Here is a 23862-nt window from a genome sequence, read left to right as displayed (position 1 = left end):
CCAAGGTAACTCTAACTCTAAAGAGATGTCAAAGGGCCCAGGCAGTGGAAAGTCAGTCACAGGCACACACCCCTCTGGTCCCCGATAATCCCCAGGATCTATACACAATGCCCAGGGCTCTACTGACAGACATCTGCATCTCTTCTGCCCATTTCCAAGTCTTGGACAATTTCTCCTGGCACCAGAAAAAATATATGTACACAAAATGAACTGTTAAAGTAAGAAGGACATAAAATGTAAGTACACAATAATTACAGTTACACAACAACCCAAGTACAAATGTTGACGGGTACTTTGCAATGATACAAAATATGATTTGGGGCCAGGCGCAGTGGTGTGTGCCTGTAATTCCAGCTACTCAGGAGGCTGAAGCAGAAGGATCACTTGTATCCAGAAGGGGGAGTTTGCAGTGAGCTGAGATCATGCAACAGCACTCCAGCCTGAGCAACAGAGCAAGACTGTCTCAAAACAAAAACAAAATATGATTTGGGGTTAACTGGAGTTCTACAAAATTGTAAAAATTAGAATATGAATGAAAACCCAATAGAAGGCAAGATAAACAGGAAACTTAACCAAAAGCACCAGTGTAATATGCTTCCTGCAAGCCAGATAAGAGGAGAAGTATACACTAAGAATTCTGACTCACAGACATACTCAGCGGTGACTTGCAAACTTACAGGAATCATCCTGCAACCTGAGGAGTTTCTGAACACTACCTTGGAAAAAATCTTCCTTAAACAGAATTAAGGTCAGGAGAGACTGAAACAGCTACAAAGCTGAAGAGAACAAAGGACAAAAGAAAAGAGCTGGGCTCCATACCCGTCAAATAAATCTGAGCAGATTCAAGCAGAGACAAGGAATCTTCCCAGAGGTGAAAACAAGGCAGGAGAATGGAAAAAAGTGAAAGAACTTAATTACTACAATGCTCCACATAAAAGGTCAGTAAAGCTAGCAGGTAGAAGAGGAGTCACTAGCTCAAGATGATAAGTCACATGCATACACTTTTTACCATAAAAGAAGGGAGAAATATACAATAAATCACCAATCTGCACTGTCCGCAGCACTCGCACCTGGCACGCAATAAGCCATCAATAAATATTAACTGAATCATTTAGTAATGCCAGAGGACAAGAGCAGCACCAGCAGGCTAATGACGCTGAGAAGTTCCTAGAAGGCAGCAAATAGATGGGATCAAATCTACGGGAAAATGTCCAGGGGAAGATACAGATGGGAGGCAGGAAAGGAAGGAAGAGGCTGGGAGGGAGAGAGAAAAGGAGGGAACCCAGAAGGGAAGGAAGGAGGGAGCAGAAAAAAAAAAGAAAAAGCTTAGTAGTGATTCCCAGTGCTACAGGCTTATAGTCAAAAAGCCCAAAAATACGTCTAATTATAGGTAAAAATTTAATATAATATTAAGAAATAATAAGTAAGGGTAACATTATTGTATAAATTGTTCTAGAATAACTGAATCGTAATACAGAAAGAAAATAACTTAACATTTTCTCTTTAGCTACAAATAGATGAAAATATTAGATCTCTGCAAAACTCAAGGACACAGTAGCTAAAATAGAATGGACTATATTATTCATCCCAGCTTTGAAGGGATGATAACACTTGAAAAGCAAAACCAGCTATCAAATTACTAAGAAAGAGTTTTGTTTAGGTATAAAAACGTAGAAAAGCTAGCAGAAAACGAAATCAGGTTTGGTTTGGGCCTGCTTATATAATGTTTGTTACCACATCCTGAGTTTTCTCACACAATTAATTTACAGAAAATTAAACAGCATGTGACATGGTTAAATAGGATCAAGTCAAATGTATATCTTATGAATCTTAAATTATAATAAATCAACTTTCTAAAACCAGCCTTAATTGTATCTTTATATATACCCCCTTGCTAATCAAAATTTACCTAGTATATATATATTTGATTAAGATGATTAAATTATACATAATACTTTTAAACAACTTTTATGCTAATTTCTTGGGTTAGACTTTCCAACAATACAGGTATCTATAGTAATACTGAACCCCCAAACTCTTGGGAAGTAAAAGCTTATGGATGAACTTACAGGGGAGACTTTCTTCCGGCCAAAGCTGAGGCTGATGGTTCTACTCTATCAATGGGCAAGGTGTGTGCATGTTTTAAAGTCTGCCCTTCACCTGACCACTTCTTATCGAGCCTCAGTTCTGATATATAATACTCATAAATATATAATATTGATTTTTATAAAAGATAGAAATAGTATGAGGTATCTTTATAGAATTAAACTGCAGAAACCCTTCTGTAATTTCTAGGATATTTGGGAACCATTTGGTATAAACATTAACAAAGAAAAAAATTATTCTTTGGGTACCACCGCTACCAGATCTGCCAGGCTGTGTACGCTGGAAGTTTCATAAGAAAGCCAAAACTCCAAGACATTATTTACAAAATATATGCAAAAAAAATGCCTTGGTTACTTTAGATATTTAAAATATCAAAGGAAATACATGAAAATACTTTAAATACAATAATATACTAAACAAACATAAGTCTTTAATAATACCTATGTGCAGGGAAAAAAGGTTATAGTTCCTATTTTATGTAAGAATTGGATTTGACATATAAGACATTCGGTTGACAATATTAACACTATTCTCAAACTACACCTTTTCACCAATTTATATAACAAAAACTACAGCTAACATCATAGCTTAGAGGAACACCAGCCCATGAGGCCTGCTAGACCTCAGTTAACAGAGCAGTAGAGAAGAAAGAAAACTGGGAAAATGAAGCACGATTCACAGGAGAAAACAGCCCTTGAAGGGGGTGGCAGGAAGGGGAAAATGCTAAGCTCCACCAAGGCTGCAATCAGGCTGCGCTCCAACACAAGGAAACTGATGCCACCAGTCCCATAAAATAGGCAGACATGTTAGGAATTATGAGCAACAGCATGCCCCATGGCTCACTCGAGACACGAAATCCTAGAACTAAACATCTAGCTAAAGAACTGGGGGTTGGGGGGGAAGGCTTGGTCCTGGAAATGAAGCTCAGGATGGTCGGGTAAAGGCTCTGAACTAGCAGCCTAGGCCGCACCAAAGTAACGCAAAGTCTGTGTCTTCTTTTGTGTTGAGGTTCTAAAGAGGTTCTGAAAACATCACGTCTCAAAAGATAACAGTGCAGAAAGCCATAACCACCCCTTCACACAGGGTCACATTAAGGTAGTGAAGCATTCTCAGATCCTCCTCTCTGGCAAGTCAATGGGACCTGAAAGAGTACTTAGCGTCTGTGCTTCATTTTCCTTGTATAAGCACTCTATCTGTGGTATGGGAAACACAGTCTTGCATCACTTAACAATGGAGATGCATTCTGAGGAATGTATCATTAGGAAATTCTGTCATTGTGCAAACATCATAGGGTGTACTTCCACAAGCCTAGGTGGCCTGACCTACTACACACCTAGGCTGTACGGGATAGCCTATACGGGATAGCCTAGGTGTGTAGTAGGCTACAAACCTGTACAGCATGTTACTGTAAGGAACACTACAGGCGATTTTAACACAATAGTATTTGTGTATCTAAACATATCATAACATAAAGAAAGGGTACGGTAAAAATATGGCATTATAATCTTATGGGACCACCATAGCAGCAGTCCATCATCGACCAAAACATTTTGCAGCACATGACTATACACACATGTTCAGTAATACCAAGGGAAATAAGGAAAAAAAAGATATGTCAACAACCACAATGTAACTGTGATCACTATTGTGGGAAGAGGAAGCAGGTTACAATTAAAGAAGGTCCTCTGGGCCGGGAGCAGTGGCTCACGCCTGTAATGCCAGCACTTTGGGAGGCTGAGACAGGAGAATTGCTTGAACCCGGGAGGCGGAGGTTGCAGTGAGGTGAGAGCACACCACTGCACTCTGGCCTGGGTGACAAAGTGAGACTCTATCTCAAAAAAAAAAAGAAGGCCTGCTGGAGAGACAGTAAGGATCATCCCAGAGGTGATCTTAACATTTAATTTTTATTAAGGCTTTTGTCAGGCAAGGAAGTAAAGAAAAGATTTCCCGGCAGAGGAACAACATGCCTGAAGGCAGGGAACTGTCAAAGAACATGGTATATTTTGGGTTGAGGTGAGGAGCTCAAGGTGAGGAGGGGAATTTAGGGAAAATGAGGTTTAAAAGACACAAGCAGCTGGCCACTTTGGCTCACACCTGCAATCCCAGCACTTTGAAAGGCCAAGGTGGGTAGATCACCCAAGGTCAGGAGTTTGAGACCGCCTGGGCCAAATGGCAAAACTCTCCCTCTACTAAAAATATAAAAAATAGCTGGGTGTGGTGGCGCGTGCCTGTAATCCTAGTTATTCAGGAGTTGGAGGCAGGGTAACTGCTTCAACCTGGGAGGCGGAGGCTGCAGTGAGCCTACATTGCACCACTGGCACTCCAGCCTGGTGACAGAGCAAGGCTCTGCCTCCACAAACAAAACATATGTGAGACGTGTTTTCAAAGGGTTTATATGTAATGCTATAGATTTTAGACTATTTTGTGGGCAGTTAGAAGCCACCAAAGATTTTGTCGAGGTCAGTCACATAAACAACTGTTTTTGTTTTTTTTTTTTGAGACGGAGTTTCGCTCTTGTTACCCAGGCTGGAGTGCAATGGCGCAGCCTCAGCTCACCGCAACCTCCGCCTCCTGGGTTCAGGCAATTCTCCTGCCTCAGCCTCCTGAGTAGCTGGGATTACAGGCACACACCACCATGCCCAGCTAATTTTTTGTATTTTTAGTAGAGACAGGGTTTCACCATGTTGACCAGGATGGTCTCGATCTCTTGACCTCGTGATCCACCGCGCCCAGCCAAACAATTGTATTTTTAAGAAAATAGTGCTAGAAGGAGGGATAGAAGTTACAGAAATAAGACCAGAAGCAGCAAAACTGAAAAAAAAAACAGTCAATCAGGAATTTAAATAATCCAAAAATTATGAAGCCTGAACTTGAGTAACGGCAAAAAGAAAAGAAAAATCTTATTCTGAATATTGAATCCATTTTGTTTGTTTTGTTTGTTTTTGATACAGTGTCTTGCTCTGTAGCCCAGGCTGGAGTGTAGTGGAATGGTCCTGGTTCACTGCAACCTCCACTTCCTGGGTTCAAGCGATTCTTCCGCCTCAGCCTTCTGAGTAGCTGGGACTACGGGCGAGCACCACCATGCCTGGCTAATTTTTGTGTTTTTAGTAGAGACAGGATTTCATCATATTGGCCAGGCTGGTCTCGAACTGCTGATCTCATGATCAGCCCACCTTGGCCTCCCAAAGCACTGGCATTACAGGTGTGAGCCACCAGACTGAATTAAAGCATTTTTAAGTCATCTAATGCAATAAGTTCTTATCACAACATATTACTTCATTAAATCTTTTCTTTAAGAATTACGCCAGAAATATAAGTTAATTGTTGGTATTTAAGGATACAAAAATCACTGAGATGATTAAGTCTTTCTGATACCTAAAAAAAGTCTGAAAATCTTTTAAGCCCTTAAAAGTCTGTTTAAAAACCAACTGCTTATAAAAATTAATACTTATTAATGTGTCATGAAAACATTAAATACAAAGTAATCACAACTAACGTAGGTATAAAAATATTTAAATCTAGCATATAAAACAACTTAAAACTTCTTTTTCCTCTGTGCTAGAAATAGAAGAAATGCTTTCTATAAAACTGAGCATTTCAATATATCGAATCCTAACTTTTTCTACATTAGTGTGTCCTTATTTTTTCAGTTTTCAGCTGTTGATCTTATTTTTAATCCCTAAAAGACGATACATTCACATATCTATTTTTTAATGTTTTCGTTGCTTTAGAATTTAATCGCTTCAGAATACAACCTTGTCTTTCTAGATGAGAATTTCCTTTAACAGAAAATGTGCAAACCAATAAATCTTTAAGTCGTATCATGTTAGTGACTTAAGTTTTAAAGAAAAGATTTATCACAGGCTAAAATATTACCTAATGTCAAACTATCAAACAATCTTACTGCCTTTGATGTGTCTAAATACACAACTTCTATTTCTGGTATACTAAATGACAAATAAATGGACTGTAAGTTAATACACCAAGGTTCACCTATATATTGGCAACCATTTCATAGATCAAAGATTAACATTGTGACCTGCTGAATAAATGATTTTATAGATGAGTAAATATGAGCTTAAGAGCCAAATAAATCTAAGATTTTAACAATTCAACCTCCAGCTCTTGTCCTGCAGGCCTGTGGTATCCTAATGACTTCAGAAGCTGCCTAGTAGCACTAAATCTGACATTGAATTTTACTTTCAAATAAAGTTTATTCCATTCCCTCCAAAAAACCTTTAGAAAGATACTCTAATTAACAGTAACTATTTCTATAAAACTGTTTCATGAGTATTGGAAGTATTAGGGCCAGTTTAATTAAAAGTACTTTAATTAAAATTACTTTAAAATCTGTACTTGGTAACTTTTTATTTCCTACCAAAGTTTTTCTTCATTTAACAGAGGCCTGAACTATGAAACATTATGAGACATTAGTTAGTAATTTAATCATCATATAAAAGGGTTTGAAGTTTAGTTATGTATTAAACATAATACCTATTTTGTACAACCTAAACTGTTCTAAAACAGATCCTTTTTCAAAAAGTAAATAAAAGTTGAATATGTCAATACCAATGTAATTTCTTATGTCACTTTGCTGTTAGAGATAAAAAGTAATCCTATACAAGTTTTCCTGATGCTTCATCATCAGCTTTAACACAGTTGGTACATTTAAGCACCTAATAATAACTGCTACTTAAAATCTGTCTTGGGTACTTTACAAACCTTTTAGGTGAGGCTACTAAATCCCTCAGCAACCGTAGTAGACAGGTATTGTTAAACTCATTTTATAAATGTGAACACAATGAAACATGCCCTAAGTCATAATCAGTAAGAAGAGTGAATATTTCAGTTCGGGTATTCTGAATGCCAAAGTTCACATTTGTTTGCCAATGTTATGCAAATAAAGAGATAATCTAGCCTTCAAATACAGGAATTTCTCATTTTTCGACAATGAGAGGCAAAGACGAACATAATATAATGGTCCAATTCAAAGTATCAAACCATCACAACGTATATGGAAACTGAATGACCTTAAAAAAACCTCATATTTAATAACAGATACTGCAATTAAAGCTATGATTTGGTGCCCTCCTATAAGCAATTGTATTAAGAACAGTGACAAAGTTAATGTCATTTCCTAAGCTAAATGATTTTCAATTCAAAACTTTTATAAACTCAAATAATTTTTAAATGAAATAAATTACTCTTTTCCTCAAAATAATACTTTCCTATTTCTTTCTCTGAGTTTCCACATACCCAGATTTGATGTTTCAAATGCTCACTTTACATGGGTATAACCGCACCTTTACGGTAAAACAATTCCAAAAGGAAGCTGAAGTATAACAGCATTATCAGAATAGAATGTTTTGAAAATAATCATTCTGACCCATAACTATTTCTAAGGTAAAAACTAGTGCTCCCAATTGGAGGATGGTAGAGGATCTCTATTCATAAATTGCTCTATGATTTCTTTTCTTGAAGGTGTTGGGAAAATCACATTAACACATAGCAATAGTAGTGAGATATGACTTCATTTTCTGTACTAAACACTAAGATCAAAACATGACCTGAGTTAAATTTCCTTGCAGGGTTCCCAGCAGGGGTTTCCCTTTTGTCTGTGATTTCCTCTCACCCACTAGAACCAGGCCAAATATGCGCATGTGCCACTAACACTAAGCAGCACTTCCTTAATCACTCATTTCCAACAATTTATGGATCATCAGTGGCAAAAAACGAGCAAAAATAATGAAAGAATGCAATGAAAGCTCGTGGAGACAGAGGCGGGACTTCCTACTCACTCTGTGTCTCTTTAAGATGGAGGCCTGATACAAATTAGCCACTGGGGGGAAAAAAGTCATCTGGTCATAAAATACAGTACAAGGTCACTTTTATGTAAGTTTGCCAAAAGGGACATAAACCAGGACAATTTCAAACTGTGACACAGGATAGAAACATATTAAACAAATCTTTGTTCCTCCTCTACTGTGCTGTCATGTTGCTCAGCTTTATAGACATTCCAAGCACCAGCACAGAGCTCTTCGCTTCCACCTGGTCAGTCCAATTCATTAAGAAAGGAAGTTACCTAAAATTTTCTACTTTTTGCTTTTATTATCAAGCACTTTGTTTGAAGTTATAGGAGTTAACCTCTTAATCCTACAGACCGTGTGCTATGTTCTGGACATGTGGGGATGTCTGAATGGCTTGGATAATTGCTCAGGATGTTGCCGTTTGCTTATGCTAAATTTTATGCCATGACTTCAAATCAAAGATAGGCATTAAAGTGAAGTATGATATAAATTTATTCCCAGAAAAATCTTGGGTTTATGAATTAATCTGTCGTAAAGTTTATATAACAATCATATGGAGAAATTTTCTCCCACTTTCTTTACGTCGTTGAATTTTTTTCCTCATAACATTTTAATTCAATATAAGAGGTTAAGATATAATATGAAACAAATATATTCCTAACTCCCATTTAAACAATGGCCAGAGGTTACACCTCCAGAGTTCATTACAAAATCAGAAAACATCTCTGACATTAATCCGGATAACCTGGAGGTCTTTTCTGGAGTAGAGCAGGGAGATAAATCATACAGCCAATCTGAGGTATGGTAAGTACAGCAGTGATCTCTGCCCTAAGATGTTCCCTGAGCCCTAAGATCCACAGACCGCAGAAAAAGCAACCCTACTGCAAAGTGAAACAAAAACCACCAAATGGAACCTTTTTCAGAGTTGAAGAATTAATTTGTAAACAAAAGTCACTTTCAAATACCTACAAACATACCTAAAGTTCAATACAATACACCTAAGTGACAGCAAAATAATCTAAATTTGGTAAACATTTAACTGCAAACAGTAAGTCTGAATTCCATGATAAAAATTAGCTGCTGTTCTATCCTCCTACACTTGAGAATTATAAAGTATGGGAATAGCAAGGAGATGGTCCTAATAAAATAGAAACACACGCCACTGCCACCGTAAGAAGAGAGAAGAAAAGCTATTTAAGGCCCTTAAAAGGACATAGTCAACCCCCCAGGCCTAAAATGTCCTGTTTGAATTAACATAGTGGTTTAATTAAAAACTAAGTAGAGAATTCTGCTTAATTTGATTTTCAATTCAAGCTCTGCATCCGCCAGTGGCCAATTTCCGCATCTCGGCACAATATGCAAGAAGCTGTTTTAACATCGATTGCCCAGGGGAATCCATGGGAGTATAGTGGGGCCATATGCCATTTAGGGATACACCAGACTTAGACACAGTAAAACAGCACCAGGAGGGTGGCCACAGGAAAAAAAAAAAAGGAAATTTAACTTAACCATATTACAAGTTTGTCATTACTCAAATTATTGTGCTGAATCTACCAATTAGAAATGCTTCTAACCTCTCTGCAGCATCACTTCAGAAACTAGATGTGTCAAATGTAACCAATGAGCAAACAGCTTTAAAGGAATATACATAAATATACCTACTTGTTAGCCAAATACGTTGAACATTTAATGACTGTGATCTATCATAACAATTTCAATAAAGCAGCAAAGTTAATAATTCTAAAAGTACTGTATAAAGAACCATGTATCTTTAAAAATGTTATTTAGAACTTAAACAGGTAATTATCAAATGATTCTAGACTACAAAAAGATACAACATTAAAAGGCTCCATGTATACTTAACACATTTAGACTTAACTACACAATATTAACAACCTTTCCAACTTATATGTGACTGATTTTAAAACTGAAAAATACGAGTATTTTTAAATAGCATGCCTTTATTAGCTTAATTTTAAAACTTTCTAAACCTTTCTACTAGGGTCTGGAACACACCTTATTTTCAAACAAGTTTGCTTCAAACTATGCTAGGTTTAATGCTCAAGCTGATTTATTCTACTTCAGTACATGCCATTTCAAAATGAGAAACATATTTTGGAATTTTAAAACTGCCTGAGATAATAACTTGTGAATAATTAAAAGATGACTGTACTATATTCAGTTGCTTGCTTTGAGTCCCATATTTTATAGAATACTTAGAATAAGCATTCTAGAATACTTATTAGTGATTAGTGATTACTAAAATTTTATAGAATACTTACTAGTCAAATGCATTTAAAGACTATCTGGAGGGTAAAGGTAATTTAATAATAGCTAACATTTACTAAGTGAAGTCCTGCATTACATGAATAAACACATTTCATTTAATCACCAAAATAATACAATAAAGTAAATATTATTGTGACACCCATTTTACAGAAAGAAATCCTGAGGTTTAGATGAAGTTACTCACTTGCCAAATGTTTTCTTGGTTGTGGCTTCACTATCTTCCACTGACCTCTTTTCCTCAGCATATCAGTATAGTCAGACTCTCCAACTTTAAAATTATTCTTCCTCCTCTACCTTCAAGCTGTAATTCCATCTCCCTCCTTCCCTTAATGGCATTAACAACTGAATTCTTTAATTTGGTTTTCTACAGCACCTATCACAACTTCACAAGTCGGACAAATGGCAGTCTTCCTGGGCTCCACCTTATTGCTCTCTTTTTATTATTTTTATTTTTTTATTGCATTTTAGGTTTTGGGGTGCATGGGAAGAACATGCAAGATTGTTGTATAGGTACACACGTGGCAGTGTGATTTGCCGCCTTCCTCCCCTTCACCTATATCTGGCACTTCTCTCTTTTTAGGTCTTCTGCTGTGTCTGGGAATTAACTGGATTCTTGGTTACCTGTATCCTACAATCATTCAGTATTTCAGTCCCATTTGAGGTCACCAAACACAGCTAGTGACCCTCGAGGAATTTTTAGGGGACCAACATAGTCAAAGATGTGCTAAGAAAAGAATATCATTTTAATCATGTATAAAAAGACTTAAAAAATTTTTTTTAAATAGAGGAAATAAGTGCTGTGCAATCGTAGGTGTGAAATATCTTTATTTACCTTCTAGGATCCCTCCTCAGCTGATTCTCCCTTTGACCTTAAGTCTATAAGAGGGAACAGGAGAAAAGTGACATGTCACCGGGCCTTTTTGTCAGGTTTTTTTCTTTTTTAATTCTGGAGATTGTTGCTAATTCTTCAAACAGATTTAGCTAAGTCCCTTTCCTAGTTGGTTAACTCACATGAAGGGAAGAAAATAACTTGGGAGGCAAAGAGTTTGTCCATATTACACCCTGTTATTTTAAATAATAATCTATTCCACTAGATTTTTATGAAAAGTATAAATGAGGTAGATACTGCTTATAATGCCAAATATGAAAGTATATTTCCCACCGAGCTTTATCAGTTGTTTTTTGTATGTGGCACTATTACGCAAGAGATGGTGTCAGGAAGAGGGAAGGAGTTTGCAGACTTGAAGCGAACGTCACCAGGCAGCGCCGTAGAATCTGGGCAGGACTGGCCCGGCACCGGGGTCTACGGAGCTCCGGGCCTCTGCTCAGGCCCGGAATGCCGCAACCTAGCAAACCCCTGCTCATCCTTCAAGTCCCAGCCCAAGACCAGGCTCACTTCCCCTGCGAAGCCAGCTCAATTCCCCAGGCAAATCAAGATATCCATTCCTTGTAGGGTTTCCCACAGGACTTTGTTATATAAAAGGGCTTCAAACTGCATCTTATTTCTTTACCTCTATCACTTCTCCCACTGTCTGGCCCTTGAAGGCAGGAGCTCCATCTTTCCATCTGTGTCCCCAGCAAGCGCCTATAAGTAGCATAATAACCGCTACTTAAGGAATTGCTTAATAAAACTCTGAATTCTCAATAAAATTCATTCTCTATTGAATGAATGAATATCCATCAAAAGTTACGGTTCTAAAATTCTACAGAAATTGCCTTCTCAAAAGTCTTCAATGATCTCCTTTCTTCTTGCTGTTCATTCTTAGTTTTTGTTTACTTCTGAGACAGGGTCTTGCTCTGTCACCCAGGCTGGAGTGCAGTGACGCAATCACAGCTCACACCACAGCTTCAACCTGCAGACTCAAGCAATCCTCCCACCTTAGCCTCGAGAGCAGCTGGAACCACAAGTGCCCATCACCATGCCCAGCTAACTTTTTTATTTCTAGTACAGACAGGGTCTCACTATGTTGCCCAGACTGTTCTCGAAGTACTAGCCTCAAGCAAGCCTCCTGCCCCAGCCTCCCAAAGTGGTGGGATTACAGGTGTGAGCCACTACACTGGCCACTGACTAAATTTTAACTGCGAGTCTTAAGAATACATCATGAATTTTTAAATTCCAACATATAAAAGCCAGTTTTCTTAATGTCAGGTTTGACTGCCAGAGTCATTCATTCTGATCCTGGTACATTTACTAAATGTGAAATCAGCTGTCAGTTTTCAGCTGCAGACTATTAACACATGGAAATAACAGCTAGACAACAGAAAGGGGAGCCCATGGAAATAACACTTTAACTGTCACTAACACTTTAACTGTCACTTCAAACTAAATAAGAAACCCTAAGAAAAGAAAAAAAGCTATTATATTGGGTTTATCCATTACACTAAAATGTACACATATTGTAAAAGCACTCACAGGTCTAAAAGATGTCTCTTTCTCATGGACACACAAAATAATTCAATATGTAGACTTATTCAAGTTACTGTGAACAATGTTAATATTACTTGTTATTCATTTAATTTTTTTATATTCCATTTAAATAATTTAAGTCTGCTTTTTCTAGTTCAATGTGAATGACACTGAATTCCTCACTTAACAAATCTGATTCCAATACTAGATTCACTTACTTTTTTCAGGCCAGCAAAGCCTTCTGATTCCAGAAAGAAAAAGGCAAAGGGCATCAATACAAATAAACAAAGGTTGGAAAAAAGGGAAGCAAGATTCCACAAACCTATAAAAAGGATAACAAGAAAAGAAGAAAAACAGGTTAGATATTGAAACTGTAATCTTAATCAAAATCTATACTTTTAAACAGTAAAAATAAACATAAGTAACAAATGAGATAAACTTAGAAATCATAAAAGAATTATACTACATATTTATTCAAATTTTTTTAACATTGTAACTTATACTTACTGGGAAAAGTCAGTATAGAAATTAATGTTTTTTCCCATGCCCTAAAATAAATTCACTAAAAATATGACATGTGCAGAGATCCAAAGAAACAGCCTCTTTAGACATATAGGCACCGGAATATTTAAATTATTAAATGCTAGAGTCACTACGTTTATTGAGCCCTTAATAAATGCCAGATACTCCACTGAGCATTTTACATGCATAATCCCATTTAATTTAAGCCTCATAAAAACTCTAAAAATAATAATTAGCATTTATTGAGCCCTTATGTGCTAAGCACGGTTCTAAGTGATTTACAGATATTATCCAAACTCATTTACTCGCCCAGCAATCCCATGAGGCAGGTAACATTACTGCCCCAATATGACAGAAGCATGAGCTGGCTATGCAACTTGCTAAGGCTGTATAGCCTGCAAGTGGCAGAGCTAACTCTTAATTCCTGGGATTTTAAAAAATCACTACATCACAGAAATTTTGGTAAACAATTCCAAGTGGGAAAGAAAAAGTCACAGAGACTGGCAATCTCAAAGTGACCTTTTCTTCCTTTGGCACAAAATGGCAACTAAAATAACAAGAACAGATTTAGTAAAAGACAGAGCCCTGTTATGTATGTCATTGGGAGGGTATTTGGCCCAACATGTCATACCATATTTTTTACAGGTAAAAAACTAAAATTTAAAACTGAGTTTCAAAATGATGATGAGGATAATCATTACAAAAGTTTATCAAATTAAGAGTCAAAGATAAAAAGTATGCCAAGGATAAATTCAATGAACTGTATGCAATAATAATTTGATGTTTTTGAAAGCAGGCAACTGATGCTTTTTCAACACCTTTATTTCCAAACAGTGCTAAAAGCAGTGGAGATTCGGCGATGAACAAACGCAACACCTCTGCTCTCACAGTTGTTCCTGCTACAGATACGCATGCAGAGACTAACTCTGAGCTGGCAGTGAGTACAGGGAGCAGAGCTGTCCCCAACTACTGCAGTTATGAATAAACATAAATGTCTGTACCTGTCCTAATGCCCTTTGGAATAGCATGCAGTATAAACAAACACAATTAATTTAGCACTTAATATGGGTCAGCTGGGGAGAGTCACTTCCTTTAGTAGACAAGGTAATATAATAAAATCAACTCACAATTTTGTATTCAAAAATCTATACAGATATAACAAATTTACAACATACATTTATCTTTGTAGAAAGTAAAAACTTTAAGAAAATAATACCTTAACATCTTTTAGTGGAAAAACTGCAATCTGAACTATTGAAAATTTTAAAAATTTTAAAACTTTTATGCTTTCCAGCCTTTAAAAAAAGCCAAACATTGTTTTCTTTATTCAAAAAGACTATAATTAGAGTCAATTATTTTATTGTGCTAATAACCAGAAGGGCATATGGAATGATGGCTGCACGCACACAACTGAGTTCCAGGCAGCCCTGGGTCCACATCCTGTCTGCACTTCCACGTGACAACTTTCAGCTATAAAATACGGCTAATGGCGGGTCTATAGATGTTAAGTATTAAATAATGCACATACAACAGTTGGCACAATGCCTGTCATAAAATAAGCATTTAATGAATTTTTGCTTTGATTAACAGTTACAGCACCAGAGTCTACTAGCAACAGTGCTGTCAGCTCCCACACCAACTACCACCCTTCCTGAGACTCCAGCTCACTTGCTAGTTTTCCCTTTCATCTTCCTTTCTACCAGGTCTATCAGCTCCTCGTTTCTGTTCCTAGAAATGAGCGTGTGTCCAGCAACAATTTCCTCCATCCCCCAACAGGCTATGGGTAAAGGTATCGTATTTGCAACTTTTAAAAATTACATCTAAAGAGTAAATGGATCAAAGTTGCACCTTCCAGGTCCAACTCATAACCTAAAGTGCATGGTCTTTGGCTTCTCTTTTGCCTGCCCAAGAGCATTTTCTCTTCTTTAGTTTCCAAGTAAGTTACTTTCAGACATGTGAGGTATAACAATAATTATTATTATGTAAATTGCATGAGTACTATTATTTAGTAGGCTAGAGAACCATGATTGTTATTCTACTGCTTAGTTTAGGCATGGTGAAAGAAAGAAATGTCAGTTTCATCATTTGTGTTATAAAAGATAAAGGTCAGTGTGCCAAGAATTATACTCATTTTACACAAGAGAGTTTTAATCCAATTAACTATTTCACAGTCCTTTTAAAAAACGTTTTTAAAAGTTACCTACTACAGGTATACCTAGAGTAGGTAACTTTTTTTAGTTAGTTATCTGGGGTCTAGTTAAAGAGGACTGCATGTTGCTTTACTGTGCTTTGGAGATACTGCCTGAAGGTTTGTGGCAACCCTGTGGTGAAGTCTACGGGTACCATTTTCCTATTACCACGTGCTCACTTCATTTCTCCAAGTCGTATTTTGGTAATTTTCACAATACTTCAAACTTTTTCATTATTTTTACATCTTTTATGATCTGTGATCCGTGATCTTTGATTATTAATTACTATTTTCATGTTTTGGGGCACATCAAATTGTGCCCATAAAAGATGCTGAACATCATCAATAAATGTTGTGTGTGTTGACTACTCCTCCGATGGGCCATTCCCCCACCTCTCCCCCACTCTTAGGGCCTCCCCATTCCCTAAGACACAACAATATTGAAACTAGATCACGTAATAACCCTACAATGTCCCCTAAGCGTTCAAATGAAAGGAAGAGTCACCCATCTCTCACTTTCAATCAAAAGCTAGAAGCTTAGTGAGGAGGCATGTCAAAAAACAAGACAGGCTGAACGCTAGGCCTCTTGTGCCAGTTAGCCACGTTGTGAAAGCAAAGGAAAAGTGCTTAAAGGAAATTCAAGTGCTACTCCAGTGAACATACAAATGATAAGAAAGCAAAACAGCTTTATTGCTGATATGGAAAAAGGTTTTGTGCTCTGGATAGATCAAACCAGCCACAACATTCCCTAGAGCCACAGCCTGAGCAAGGATGTAACTCTTCATATCTATGAAGGCTGAGGGAAGTGAGGAAGCTCCAAAACAAAAGTTTGAAGCTACCGGAGGTTGGTTCATGAGGTTGAAAGAAAGAAGCCGTCTCCATAACATGACAGTGCAAGGTGAAGCAGCAAGTGCTGATGGAGAAGCTGCAGCAAGCTCTCCAGAAGATCTGGCTAATTCCATCAACGACAGTGGCTGCATTAAACAACAGATTTTCAAAGTAAACAAAAAATAGCCTTACACTGGAAGAAGATATCATTTAGGACTTGCTAGCCAGAGAGAAGTCAATGTCTGACTTCAAACCTTCAATCAACAGGCTGACTCACTTTTTAGGGGCAAATATGGAAGGTGACTTTAAGTTGAAGCTGGTGCTCATTTTCCATTCCAAAAATCCTAAAACTCTTAAGAATTATCCTAAGCCTACTATGCCTGTGCTCTATAAATAGAACAACAAAGCTGCCCAAGATGGCAGCACTTAACATTTACAGCAAGCTTTATGAAACAGTTTTAAGTGTACTGTTAAGACTTACTACTCAAAAAAAAAGATTTTCAAAACCCTACTGCTCACTGACAATGCACCTGCTGATGGAGATGTGTAAGAAGATTAATATTTTCATGCCTCACACAACATCCATTCTGCAGTCCATGGATCAAGGAGTAATTTTGACCTTCAAGTCATATTATTAAAGACACATTCTGTGAGGCTATAGCTGCTACAGATTCCTCTGAGGGACTGTGCAAAGTACACTGAAAACCTTATGGAAAAGATGCACCATTTGAGATGCCATTAAGAATATTAGTGATTCTATTTCTCCACATCCTCTCTAGGAACTGTGGTCTTCAGATTTTTTAATGATCATCATTCTAACTGGCGTGAGATGGTATCTCAATGTGGTTTTGATTTGCATTTCCCTAATGACGAGTGATGACAAGCATTTTCTCCTATGTTTATTGGCCTCATATATGTCTTCTTTTGAAAAGTGTCTGTTCATAACTTGTGCCCACTTTTGAACGGGTTTGTTTTTTTCTTATAAAATGTTTTAGTTCTTTATAGATTTTGGATTAAGTCCTTTGTCAGATGCGTAGATTGCAAAAATTTTTTCCCATTCTGTTGGTTGCCGGTTCACTCTAATGATTGTTTCTTTTGTGTGCAGAAGCTCTGGAGTTTAATTAGATCCCATTTGTCTATTTTGGCTTTTGATGCCAATGCTTTTGGTGTTTTAGTCATGAAGTCCCTGCCTATGCCTATGTCCTGTATGGTTTTACCTAGGTTTTCTTCTAGGGTTTTTATGGTGTTAGGTCTTACGTTTTAAGTCTTTAATCCATCTGAAGTTAATGTTAGTGTAAGGTTTCAGGAAGGGGTCCAGTCCATGCCTTCTGCACATGGCTAGCCAGTTTTCCCAACACCATTTATTAAACAGGGAATCCTTGTGTAAATTAGTTCAACCATTGTGGAAGACAGTGTGGCAATCTCTCAAGGACCTAGAAATAGAAATTCCATTTGACCCAGCAATCCCATTACTGGGTATATATCCAAAGGATTATAAATTGTTCTATTATAAGGACACATGCACACGAATGTTCATTGCAGCACTGTTTACAATAGCAAAGACTTGAAATCAACCCAAATGCCCATCGATGATAAGACTGGACAGGGAAAATGTGGCACACATACACCATGGAATACTATGCAGCCAGAAAAAACAGTAAGTTCGTGTCCTTTGTAGGGACATGGATGAACCTGAGAACCATCATTCTCAGCAAACTGACATAAGAACAGAAAATCAAACACCACATGTTATCACTCATAGTCGGGTGTTGAACAATGAGAACACATGGACACAGGGAGGGGAGCATCACACACTGGGGTCTGTGGGGAGGGGCACTAGGGGAGGAACAGTGGAGGGTAGGGAGTTGGGGAGGGATAATATGGAGAGAAATGCCAGATACAGGTGATGGGGATGGAGGCAGCAAACCAGCTTGCCATGTATGTACCTATGCAACAATCCTGCATGTTCTTCACATGTACCGCAGAACCTAAAATGCAATTTAAAAAAAATAGGCCGAGGCGGGTGGATCATGAGGTCAAGAGATCAAGACCGTCCTGGTCAACATGGGGAAACCCCGTCTCTACTAAAAATACAAAAAATTAGCTGGGCGTGGTGGCGCGTGCCTGTAATCCCAGCTACTCAGGAGGCTGAGGCAGGAGAATTGCCTGAACCCAGGAGGCGGACGTTGCGGTGAGCCGAGATCGCGCCATTGCACTCCAGCCTGGGTAACAAAAGTGAAACTCTGTCTCAAAAAATATGTGTGTGTGTGTGTGTGTGTGTGTGTGTGTGTGTGTGTGTGTATGTATAAAGAATATTTGTGATTCATGGGAGGTCAAAATATCAACCTCAGCAGGAGTTTGGAAGAAGTGATGGGTTTGAGACCAGTGGGGGATGGCTCTGCAGATGTGCTAAAAACAGCAAGAGGACTGGAATGAGAGGTGGATCCTGCAGATGTGACTGAATTACTGCAACCTCATGATAAAACCTGAATGCATGAGGAGCTGCTTCTTAGGGATGAGAAAAGAAAGTGGTTTCTTGAGATGGAATCAACCCTGCTGAAAACGCTGTGAACACGTGGAAATGACAAGAAAGGATTTAGAATATCATAAACAGTTGACACCAATTTTGAAAGAACTTCTACTGTGAGTAAAATGCTGTCAAACAGCATCACATACTACAGAGAAGTCTTTTGTGAAAGCAAGAGTCAATCAATATGGCAAACTACATTGTTGTCTTATTTTAAGAAATTGCCACAGTCACCCCAGTCTTTGGCAAAATCAATGCAAGACCTCCACCAGCAAAAAGATTACAACTCGCTGAAGGCTCAGATAATTGTTACCATTTTTTAGCAATAAAGGCATGTACACATATTGCTATTGCACACTTAATAGATTACTTTACAGTGCAAGTATAATTTTTATATGCACTGGGAAACCAAAAATGTTGTGACTCACTTTATTGCCACATTTGCTTCATTGCGGCAGATGGGAACCAACTCACAGGATCTCCAAGATGCGCCTGTAATTGTTAGGCATGTAACACAGCAGGCACTGTTCTAGACGCATTAAGGTGCTAACTTTTTCTCTGAGACTGGGTCTCACTCTTGGCCCAGGCTGCAGTGCAGTGGTGCAATCATGGCTCACTGCAGCCTTGACTTCCTAGGCTCAGGTGATCCTCCTGCCTTAGCCTACCAAGTAGCTGAAACTATAGGCACACGCCACCATGCCGGGCTGATTTTTGTATTTGCAGAGATGAGGCTTCGCCATGTTGTCCAGTCTGGTCTCGAACTCCTGGGCTCAAGCAGTCCACTCACCATGGCCTCCCAATTACAGGTGTGAGCCACTGCACTCAGCCAGGTGCCACCTTAATATTTTATGACAAGGTAGGTCCTTTTTACAGCCTCAGGTTCAGAGATGTGCCTTCATCCACAGCAAGAAAAATTTAAGCCATCCCTTCTAATATGCTATAATGTTTTCAGGCAATACAAATTCCCCCACTTCCTAAACAACTATTTTTTTTTCTTTTGAGATGGAGTCTTATTCTGTCATCCAGGCAGCAGTGCAATGGCACAATCTCGGCTCACCGCAACCTCTGCCTCCCAGGTTCAAGCGATTCTCCTGCCTCAGTCTCCTGAGTACCTGGGATTACAGGCACGCACCACTGTGCCAGGCTAATTTTTGTATTTTTAATGGAGCTGGGGTGTTGCCATGTTGGCCAGGCTGGTCTTGAACTCCTGACCTCAGATGATCCACCCGCCTCAGCCTTCCAAAGTGCTGGGATTATAGGCGTGAACCACCGCACCTGGCCCCTAAACTTCTTACATTCTTTAGAGATGCTTGCAAATGTACCATTATAAACGCTAGATCAAAGGTCCATGAGGCATGAATATACTTCTCCTCATTTTTGATTCTCCAATGTCTGCTAAAGTGCTGAGAAATCAATAAAAGTGGGTTCCATAAACAAACAATATTACAATCCATATAGCTAAATGTTAACAGGAAAAGACCCTCCCAGGAAAAAGTCACAGGCTGAACTAAAGTAGTCTTAGAATTAATTCTCAATTTTCAGCACAAAATCAACAAAACCATAACATATACAAAAATAAGAAATATTAACAGCCTTAGTGAGCTATATAAAATAAACTACACAGAGTATACCATTTGATAAGTTTTGTCTTGAGAATGCACCAATGACACCATCACCGCAATTAAGCTAATAAACACATCCATCACCCCCAAATTGTCTGATCCCCTTTTATAATCCCTGCTTCCTGCCACTGCCCACCTGCCCCGGATACCTAGTCAGCCACCGACTCTGCACTCTAGAAAAGATGGATTTTCTATTATACAAATGGATTGTGTGATATATGCTCTTATTTTTATCTGGCTTCCGTTATCTAGCACAACTATTTTGAGATTAGATTGAATCGCTATTGGATTGCATCCATTCACCTGCAAACAATTTATCTATGTTGTTCCCAATTTGAGGCTATTAAAGATAAATCAGTCATAAATGCTCATGTACAAGTCTGTGCAGATTTATATGATCATTTCTTTTGGGAAATATTTAGGTCATATAATAGATACATGTTTAACATTTTAAGAAAATGCCAAACGTTTTCAAAAGTGGTTTTATTTTACAGTCTCTCACCAGCAGAGATCAAGTTTATCCACATTTTCATCAAAAATAATATTTTAACCATTCTGGCAGGTGCACAGTGATATCTTATTGCTGTTTTAATTTGCATTTCTCTAGTAGTGATGTGAACATCTGTTCATGAGCTTATTTGCCATCCATTTATGTCTTTTTTAGCTAAGTGTCTCTTAAAATCTGTTGCCCATTTTTTCACTTCTTTTTTTTAATGACTGAGTTTGGCAAGTTCTTTATATGCTCTGAATATGGGTCTTTTATCAGGTACGTGATTTGTGAATATTTTCTCCCAGTCTGTAGACTCTCTTTTTTCTCTTATCAACATTTTTAAAAGAACAAAATTTAATAGAAGTCCAACTTACCAATGTTTTTCTTTTCTAGATTGTGCTTTTTTTATCCTACCCAAGAAATTATGGCCTAGTTCAATGTTACAAAGACTTTCTCCTATGTTTTCTTCTACAAGTTTTATAGTTTTAGGATTTACATTTAAGCCTATGATCCCTTGAGTTACATTTTGCGAATGGTGCTAGGTATGGACTGAAGTTCATTTTTTGCCTATAATTAACCAATTGTTCTCGCACCATTTGTTTAAAACATAATTATCTTCCCACTAAATTCCCTTGGCACCTCTGTCAAAAAAAATCAATTGACAATATATGTTTGGATCCACTCCTGGACACTCTATTCTACTGATTTGATCTGTTTATCTTTATGCTAATACCACACATTTTTTGGTTTTTTTTGAGACGGAGTCTTGCTCTGACACCAGGCTGGAGTGCAGTGGTGCGTCTCGGTTCACTGCAACCTCCACCTCCCAGGTTCAAGTGATTCTCCTGCCTCAGCTTCCCAAATAGCTGGGATTATGGGAGGGTGCCATCACACCCAGTTAATTTTTGTATTTTTGGTAGAGATGGGGTTTCACCATGTTGGCCAGGACTCCTGATCTCAAGTAACTGCCCACCTCAGCCTCCCAAAGCTGGGATTTACTGTAGCTTTAAAAAAAAGTCTTTAAGTCAGATAATCAATCCTCTTAGTTATCTTTCAAAGTTGTTTAGGCTATTCTAAGTCCACAGAATTTCCATCTGAATTTTAGATCAGCTTGTCAATTTTCTACAAAGTGTGCTGGAATCTTGACTGGCATGGTGTTGAATCTATAGATCAATTTGGGGAGAAATGACATCTTAATATTGCTGTTACACACTAAATGCTTCTGTCCCCACCCCGAAATTCATAATTGAAACCCTAATCCTCAACATTAAGGTCATTAGAGATGGGAGCCCATGGGAGGCAGTTAGGTCGCAATGGGGCAATCCTCATGATGGGATGGTACCTCTATAAGAGGAGACAGACGAGAGCTTGCTTTCTCTCTGCTCTCAGCCATGAAGGATGCAAGGAAACTACCATCCAAGAACCAGAAGTAGGGTCTTCATCAAGAACCTAACCATGATGGCACCCTGATACAGGACTTTCAGCCTCCAGAACTGTAAAAAATATTTGTTCCATAAGCCACCCAGTCTATGGTATTCTGTTATAGCAGCCCAAACTGATAAAGACAAGCATCTTCTAATGCATGAACACAGTATCTGTCTCCACTTATTATGGTACTTGAATTTCTCTCAACAACGTCTTCGAGTTTACGGTACTGAAGTCTCACACATCCCTAAGTATTTCATATGTTTGATGCTACTGCATATAAGTGATATTGGGTTGTAAATTCAATTTCCAATTATTAATTGCCAGTATATAGAAATACAATTGGATTTTGATCTTCTATCCTGCAACTGTGCAAAGTTTATTTATTGGTTCTAACGGCCTTTTAAAAAAAAAAAAAAAATCCAGCCCAAAATGTCATCTAATAGTTTTTTTATAACAAATACCGTCAGAATTTTTGCACAAAAAATATCATCTGTGAAATACAGTTTTACTTTTTCCTTTCCAACTTCAATGACTTGTTTAAAAAAAAAAAAAAAAAAACCTCCAAAATGTGTCAGTCGTGTAAGAACCATGAAGTGGCAAAAAAGAAAAAGAAAAAAACCCTCCAAAGTGTTCAATGGAAGTGGTAAGGACAGATGTCCTTGCCTTGTTCCTGATCTCAGGGGGCAAACATTCACTCTTTCACCATTAAGTATGATGTTACCTGTAGGTTTTTTATAGACGCTTTTTTTTTTTTTTTTTTTTTTGAGGCAGTCTTGCTCTGTCGCCCAGGCTAGAGTGAAGCGACGCAATCTCTCAGCTCACTGCAACCTCCACCTCCCAAGTTCAACTGATTCTCCTGTCTCAGCTTCCCTAGTAGCTGAGACTACAGGTACACAAAACCACGCATGGCTAAGTTTCATATTTTTAGTAGAGACAGGGTTTCACCATATTGGTTACGCTGGTCTCGAACTCCTGACCTCAGGTGATCCACCTGCCTCGGCCTCCCACAGCACTGGGATTACAGGTGTGAGCCACCACACCTGGCCTGATGCATTTTAAAGGGGATGAGAACATCCCCTCTAAGGCCTACTTCACTGAGAGATTTTCTCAGAAACGGATACTCAGTTCTGCCATATGCTTTTTCCACATGTATTGTGATAATTATATGATATTTTTCTATCGTGTTAATCAAGTCGCATGCATTCGCTTTGCAAAAGTCATGATGTATTATCCTTTTTATACAGTATTACATTTGATTTGCTAAAATTTTATTTAGAACTTAAACATCTATGTTTGTGACAATGGTCTGCAGTTTTCAGTTTTCATGTACTGTCTGTCTGGTTTTGATATCAGGGTAATGCTGACCTCAATGAATTAGAAAATATTCCCACATCAATTTTATGGAGGAGCCTGTGCAGAACTGCTATTATTTCTTCCTTAAATACATAGAACTGACAATAAATCCCCTTGGCCTAAAGCTTTATTCGTGACAGTGTTCCTAACATTCCCAGAATATTTGGGATGGCTTTAATAGTTTTTGCCTTTTAAGGAAATTTGTCCATTTATCTAAGTTGTTGAATTTGTTGGCATAAAGGTGTTCATAACATGCCATTATTGGCCAGGTGTGGTGGCTCAACCTATAATCCCA

The 23862-nt window shown here is 38.0% G+C and overlaps 1 protein-coding gene across 5 annotated transcripts in view; it reads right to left on the bottom strand.

Moving 5' to 3' along the window:
* The window catches only part of LMBR1 (limb development membrane protein 1), a 196144-nt gene that overhangs the window by 91252 nt on the left and 81030 nt on the right, over window positions 1-23862 (bottom strand). For 3 of the 5 annotated variants that reach the window (XM_074378846.1, XM_039472781.2, XM_039472784.2), the window contains one exon: window positions 12828-12931. The exons of 1 other annotated variant lie outside the window; for it this stretch is intronic. In XM_074378846.1, the coding sequence (XP_074234947.1) occupies window positions 12828-12931 (104 nt within the window). Of the gene's footprint in view, window positions 1-12827; window positions 12932-23862 lie in introns of those variants that run through there. One more of the 5 variants, XM_074378847.1, reaches the window with a different exon arrangement.

This window comes from Saimiri boliviensis, chromosome 10 (assembly GCF_048565385.1).
Source record: "Saimiri boliviensis isolate mSaiBol1 chromosome 10, mSaiBol1.pri, whole genome shotgun sequence".
Classification (NCBI taxonomy): Eukaryota; Metazoa; Chordata; class Mammalia; order Primates; family Cebidae; genus Saimiri; species Saimiri boliviensis.
This window is presented reverse-complemented; position numbering and strand designations above follow the sequence as displayed.